The sequence below is a fragment of the Rhinatrema bivittatum genome, chromosome 5, assembly GCF_901001135.1.
Source record: "Rhinatrema bivittatum chromosome 5, aRhiBiv1.1, whole genome shotgun sequence".
Taxonomy (NCBI): domain Eukaryota; kingdom Metazoa; phylum Chordata; class Amphibia; order Gymnophiona; family Rhinatrematidae; genus Rhinatrema; species Rhinatrema bivittatum.
In genome coordinates this window covers 228912620-228920099 of record NC_042619.1, presented here as the reverse complement: position 1 = coordinate 228920099, position 7480 = coordinate 228912620, and the positions used below count along the sequence as shown (strand labels likewise).

At 40.7% G+C, this 7480-nt stretch overlaps 1 protein-coding gene across 2 annotated transcripts in view; it reads right to left on the bottom strand.

Annotated features, from left to right (window-relative positions):
* Positions 1 to 876: 876 nt before the first annotated feature.
* PRDX4 (peroxiredoxin 4) overlaps positions 877 to 7480 on the bottom strand; it is a 45361-nt gene continuing 38757 nt past the window's right edge. The window contains exons 5-8 of one of the 2 annotated variants that reach the window (XM_029603403.1): positions 2842 to 2972; positions 2424 to 2458; positions 1306 to 1352; positions 877 to 1018 (exon numbers count right to left, since the gene is read on the bottom strand). In XM_029603403.1, coding sequence (XP_029459263.1) covers positions 1015 to 1018; positions 1306 to 1352; positions 2424 to 2458; positions 2842 to 2972 — 217 coding nt within the window. In that variant the 3' untranslated portion in view covers positions 877 to 1014. The remainder of the gene's footprint in view (positions 1019 to 1305; positions 1353 to 2423; positions 2459 to 2841; positions 2973 to 7480) is intronic. The other variant, XM_029603402.1, reaches the window with a different exon arrangement.

Below are 7480 nucleotides of genomic sequence, written 5' to 3'. Positions count from 1 at the left end.
TACCTCATCTCGGCGCTTCCCAGTCTCGTTCTGGGCGGTCTCCGGCTGCAGGGGAAGAGGGAAAATACCTTCACCGCCGTGCTCGAAGTTGCACCCGCTGCCTCTCAGCCTCACCCGATGTTGGGGGCTAGGTCCCCACCGAGGGTCGGCCACTGGACCGAGGCTTACCTCCGAGGGATCGTGGAAATCACCTCGGGAATTCTCAACTGGGGGAGGGGCCCAATGGGCTCGTCTGTAGAGGTAAGATTTCTTCTTGTTTTGGTTTTCTTTGCTAAAATACTCTAACGCTCTGCTAGCGTGCATAGAGTCCCGAACTGCTATGGAGACGGAAAATACTGAAGAGCTGCATTTCCTGCAGGGGTATATATACTAGGGCTGACGTCAGATTGAAATCTGATCCATTGCCAACTGCTATCAGGAGTACACTATAACCATTGGTCCAGAGTCCATCTGCTACACGCTAGGAAATCTCATGACACTGGATCTCAGCCCCAGTTCCAGCTCAGCTGGAAGCACAAATGAGCAGGTAGTAGCTGGTAGGCAAAAACAAAAAAACCAAACAAACCCATAAGCGGTCATCTGCAGTATCATACTCACTAACCAAAGTGTCATCCCATCATCATTAGTCATGCATCTCCTTGTGTACTTATCAAAAAAACAAAACAAAACTGACAGTGCAGCTGAATTTACAGAGTCCCACTAAATCTGGAATTATGAAAGTTAATTTGCTTTATAAATGCTCTCTTTGGTCATGGGCACATATCTTGAAAGCTAATGTCCTGTAACTTCACTTGTGTTAGCCCAACAAGTGATTTTGCTATTAACATAGAATCCACACTCTGCACCTTATAAGCCACAGAACACAGACAAGCACAGTATAGTATGAAAAATGATAGGATTTATTGGTAGTTATCAATCCATTTGAACTAATGAGATAAATGACCTGTGCAGATTTTTGGATGTATTTTCAGTTTTGTTTGCCAAAATATTTCAGTTTTCCAGCTGGATCTGGGATTATCTGTATAAAAAAAAAAGTGCCATTAATAAACCCACATATGTACCCTTATCAAATGTAAAATGTACCATCACACAAACACTGAATGGCAACATTTCCTCATTCCCTCTTGCCAGCTGATATGAAAGAATAAACTTTGATAGGATGAAACAAAAGAAAATAAGGATACTGTGCAAGAAAATCTGTATTTACAAAAAAAAGTCTTCTCCATCTCCATTGGCAGCTCAGGTGAACCTGAAACTCTTCATATAAATTAACATCTGTAATCAATCACCTTAGAAATTACTTACAGCTCTTCCCTTGGCCACCAGACTTTCATGACATCCTCAGGTTTGATCTAATTAAACCAAACACAGAGCAGGCATGGCTACAGATGTTAATGTATCTTGAAGCAGTCACCCTCTAATAACTTTCATAAATAATTATGCTTTCTGAACAAAATGCACTGTGGCAGGTGTGCATATGAAACATGCAAGAGGGGAGATGACAAATCTCCACCTGACTTTTCTCTAACATCTCTTCCCTTCTGTGTAGGAGATCTGTGTGGGTTGTTGTTATTCAAATTTTACCCCTTATGCAGGGAGTCATTTAATATGCTGCAGAATGTCAATTTCACCGGTAAGCTGGATGTCTCTGTTTGAAGTTTTCTTGTAGGCTGTGAGCATGAGAGAGCCCATCCTCTCACTACAGAGTCTGCTACCCTTTCCATGACAGGATATTTCCCAGCCAAGCACCATCATGATAGAGATCTTTGGGGGGGAGGGGTGAATGTCAAAATGGCCAGAATGAACGATTTGCATGACTGGTAGATTTATGACTGACTTAGCATTGTGCTTTTTATATCCGGGTTTCTCTTTGCTTATAAAGTATAATGAAAAATGCACACACAAGTGTTAATTTTTGAAACCTGAAAAAAAAAAAGTAGTACTCTTTATGTCTATGATGCTACTGTTGTAGTCCTTTGGGGGCTATTTTCCAAGCAATTTCACAGGTAAAAAAGCATTGTACCAGCATTAAACCCATCATCCAAACACCCATCCTCCCTTAATGTTGTGGTGTTCCTGTGGGCAGGTTTAGACTGGGTCAGAGGTGAGTTTCTGTCAGGGCGTTGATCTGGAGCAAAATCAGAGGCTCTGATGCAGTACCTTCTTTACTAGTGGGTTGGAGAAGGAAAAGTATGCGTGTAGATGTCATTTTCAAGTCTCCATGCGTACTTTTCCAGTAAACATCCACTTGCAGAAAAGCAGGTGCAAGTGAGCATGCGCCTTGTCCCTTAGCAAATTTTAATGGGAAAAAGCACACCATGTGCTCCTTTAGAAAACTACTGAAAATGACAACTGATCCCAATGGAGAGAGTTTGGAACGCGCCTCCTTTATGAAAATAAAAAACATAGCAACGGTGACTTACTGTTTCACTGCCAGGCTTCCAACCCGCAGGGCAAACTATGAAAATTAGAAAAAAAAGAAAGGGGTAAAATATTAGCACATGGCCTTTTCTAAAATGTTAAAAAAAAAAAAGTCTTCCCTGAATCTTGGTTGACTGGTGCACAGATACTAATTAACCAATAATGTATTTTGATGTACATAACACTGCACGATCCTCTGCCTTTAAACAAATGTACCAAGTTGCTGACACAAAGTGGATGTTTTGCTAGAATTGTATAAATCCAATATATATACATAAAAAAAAAAGTAGTAACTAATAAAATTCTAAAGCTGCCCAACACTGCTATATCCATGCATTAATGTGCAATGCTGGCTACGGTGCAATGCTGTTATTTTCAGATTACCACCACCATTACTGAAAGAAAACACTAAAGCATCACCTTCTCCATGCTTGTCAGTGTACTGGAACGCCTGGACTAGACGGAGAGTTTCATCTACTGAGCGGCCCACGGGAAGGTCATTCATTGTGATTTGCCGAAGAACTCCTTTCTCATCAATAATGAAAAGTCCTCTGCAAAAGCCATGATTATAAATATCAATGGACTTTGTTTTTGAAGAAAACAAGAGCAAAACCAACCAGGAGGGGAAGTCCTCACTCTGGAAAAACTAGAAAAGGCAGAACACAAAGGAGTAAATCCTATAAACAATCTACTCCTCAATCATAACATTATACTTAAGTAAAATAAATCAGTCAGTCCTTCTCTTTTATCGATACATTAAAGTTACTTTAGGTTTCTGCATGGAGAAGGAAATGTGGTGACTACATGGATGTGTAGAAATAAAGGCCAGCAAATGAGTTAAAGGCAATGCATTTTCACTGAACCAACTTAATACACGTACATCTAGCTTTCAAGATCCTTACTCCCTTCATCAGATCAATGCACTCCTTTGCTCTTGAAGTATTCGGTTAGTCCAATAAAAAGATATTACCTACAACTTGTTTATTGAGCTTTACTAAGCATGGAGAAACAAACCCAAAGGAGTGAATATTCAAAGAATGACGTGTGTAAGAAGTCTGTACTCGTGTAATTGGTATTTTATAAAATGCTAAAGTACATGTGTACTTTACGTTTCACGCATGTATACATGTGCAAACAAAAAGGGATGGACTGGGGCATTCTGGGGCAGGGCCAATAGTTATGCATGTAAATTGCTATATTAAAAACATGTGTAACTTTACACTTAATTATCTACTATTGATATTAGACTTTTTTTTTTTTAATGTATTATTGGCTGAGTAGGAGGTCTGGGTCAACTAGATGAAGAACCAGGAAGGTCTTTAATGATCTGGAGAAAGACTGGATGAATTAGTGTAATAATCGGTAAACTGGTTAATTTCTATTATGCATATGTTTTAAAATAAGCCACCTTACACATGTAAGTCGGGTTTTATACAAGTTCTACTTTATTTCTGCACGTAAAATACACGTGCAAATATTTTTAAAATAGGTACAAAAAAAGCATGTACTGTCAATGCATTGCATGTATTTGCGCGTAAGCATACATACGCAAGTATGTTCCAGGGTAAAGATACAAGTATTTTATGATATGCATGAGTTACAAAATACTATCATATATATGCACATATGCCGCCATGCATAGTTGTTTGAAAGTTACCCCCATAGTCTGTGGAATACTAAATGCAAGTTTTAACTCTTTGGAAAATTCCTTGGAATTCGCTGTATTTAGTATCGGACATCAAAAGATTAAATAAGTATGTGGCTAGCCCAACAAGAAAAAGATCACAAATGTTTGGTACATGTGAAGAGCAAACTTCTTAAAGAATATGTATATTCCTACCTTGATATTCCATAGTTCTTGACCAGGTTTCAGATGATATGGTTTTACTCTTGCAATCTAAATTTAAAACTGTCTACATCTTGTAACTGGAGAAGGTTTTTGTGGTTGTGCAAAGTACTGTACATATGAGATATTTGATCTTTTTACTAGGGTCTTTCAATGTTTCAAGACAATACAATTTACAGTCTCTGACTGTGGTAAAAAAAATAAATTTGTGTACCTCCTTATGATTGTCTATTTTAGCACAATTTAAACACAAACCATGATTAGATCCTAGTCTAAAACCTAATAAAATAATTATTTATTCAGTTAGATAACCTAACACAAAGGATATATTTTAATTATTCAACAGAAAATATGTGAACCCTTCAGTCACTGACGGCACCTCCTTGAGCAGCAATGACTTCAATTAAATGTCCTGTAATTGTTGATCAGTGTCTCACATTGCCCTTGAGGAATTTTGGCCCATTCTTGTTTCAATTCTTCTGATATTTTAGGGCTTCCTTGCATGTTTCAGGTCTTACCACAACATTTCAATAGGGTATTGATTGGGACTTTGACTTGGTCAATACAAAATACAAAATCTCATCTTCTTCAGCGAGTCTGTAGTAGATTTACTTGAATGTTTAGTGGTGGTGTTTTGCATGATCCACTTTCAGCTCAAGGACAGATTGACCTGACATTCACCTCTAGAATTTTCCAATATACAGCAAAGCATTGTGGTTGTTGTGTTAACTTGAATAGGGGAAAATTAGTTCTTACCTGCTAATTTTCTTTCCTGGAATACCACAGATCAGTTCAGACTCCTGGGTTTTATCTCCCTGCCAGCAGATGAAAACAGAAAAAAAGTTTCACAGACACTGCGCTATAACCTAGTGTGCCACCTGCAGTCCCTCAGGATTGACCTGTACCCAAGCCAAGATGAATATATGTAAACACTAATTAAATAGGCACAATTCCCCTTAACCAGCAGGAGGAAGGTGACGTCTCAAAATGGAAAATCCTTTCCAACAATAACAAAATGGGGTACATCATTGAACTCCTCAACAATTCTTCATATATATTTAAACTGTCAGTATGAGCGGACTCTCCCAAAAGGGTGGTATTCTGAACTGAAGTGTGGTATTCTAGGAATGAAAATTAGCAGGTAAGAAACGATTTTTCTTTTCTGTTCATACCCAGATCAGTCCAGACTCCTGGGATGTACCCAATCTTCCCTAAACAGGGTGGGACCGTAACAGTCCCGCTCGTAGAACATTCTCACCAAAGCCCATGGCCTCTGGAGCCTGGACATCCAAGCGATAATGCCCGGCGAAAGTATGCAACAACAACTTCCAAGTAGCTGCCTGACAAATTTCTTGTGGTGACACCTATTGACACTTGGCCCAGGAGGTTGTCTGAGAGCATGTGGAGTGAATCCTTAAGCTATCTGATAGAGGACAATCCCAACAAATGTAAGTCGAGCCTATAGCTCCTTCAATCAACATGCAATGGTCAATTTGGACACCTTATATCCTTTTCGTGGACCATTCCAAAGCTCAAAAAGATGATCCAACATCCTGAAACTATTAGTGACCTTGAGATATCTCAATAACATTTGTCTCACACATCCAATGGTCGAAGTTCCCGTGCATGAAGTACGGACGCATCCAAATTTGGAAAAGCCGGAACTTCAGCTGTTTGACTGAGATGGATGCTGAAACCATCTTTGGAAGAAAGGAAGGCACTGTGCATAATGATATCCCAGAGTACAAAACCTGTAGGAAGGGATCTCTACAAGACAATGCCTGAAGTTCCAAAATCCTTCTGGCAGAATAAATTGCCACCAGAAAAACTGCCTTCAGGGTTAAGTCTTTTATAGTCACCCTCTTCAGCAGTTCAAATGGAGTCAGTCATCCAGATATGGATGTACCAGTATGCCCTCCCTTTGGAGGGCTACTGCCACCACCATTACCTTGGTGAAAGTACATGAAGCAGTCGCCAATCAAAAAAGAAGGGCACAAAACTGAAAATGCTTCCTTAGAACCATGAATTGTAGGAACCGCTGGTGCTCTGGTCAGATTGCTAAATTCAAATATGCCTCCATCAGGGCTATAGACACCAGAAACTCTCTTTTGCGCACTTCCGCTACAATAAGCGCGAAGTCTCCATATGAAAATGGGGAATCTTGAGAGCTGCATTTAACTTCTTTAAATCTAAAATGGGTCTGAAAGATCCTTCGGTATCACGAAATAAACTGAATACCTTCCTGTTCTCTGCTCCTCTGTAGGAACCAGAACTATGGCCCCTAGGTGCTGCAAGTGGTCCAAGATACCCTGTACTGCAACCTTCTTGGCGAATGGAGTGCAAGGGGAGACAATTTATGCATCTCTGAGCGGTCAAGCAAATTCTAATGCGTATCTGTCTCTTATGACACTTAGGACCCACTGCTCCATTGTAATTCTGGTCCACTCCTTATAAAAGAGTCAGTTGACCCCTGCCAGCTGGAACAGAAGAGTGGACTGGCCTCGCCTCATTGTGAAAGCTTGTCCCCACCAGTTCCCTGTCCAGGGTTGCCCCGGGTTTGACTTTCTCTCTCCAAGAAAAAAAGCCTGCCCCCAGGACTGAATTTTGCCTGAGCCTTGCCTCTGCCCTGAAGGGGCCCTATTCTTCCTAAATCTCCTATTATCTCGAAAACAAGAATGGACAGGGAATGACATCTTTCCACCCTTTGGTCTACCCTTTGGACTCTCTGAGATGCTTTACCAGTTCTTTCAAGTCCTCTTCGAACAGAAGCCTGCCCTGCAACAGGAAAGCCAACTGTGACGGACCAGACATCTGCCGACCAATTCCTCAACCAAAGTAGATGCCTGGCCAACCAGCTGACATCATAATCCTGAAAGCAGCTCTGATTAGATCATATAAAGCATCTGCAACATATGCTACCGCCACCTCCAGATGCTCCGCCTGCTTCGCTGCAGGTGCAGACAGACTCCTTTGCCTGCAATTGCTGGACCCAGCGTAAGCATGCTGCTTGCATAAAACTACTGTAAACTGTAGCCCGTATGCCCAATGCTGACACCTCAAAAATCTTTTTGAGATGAACTTTTAACTTCCGGTCCAGAACATCTTTCAGCGTAGCTGACCCAGCCACAGGAATGATGGACTTCTTGGTCACTGCCGACACAGAAGCATCCACCTTTGGAAGCATTAAAAAGTTGAGCATCTCCTCTGGCAATG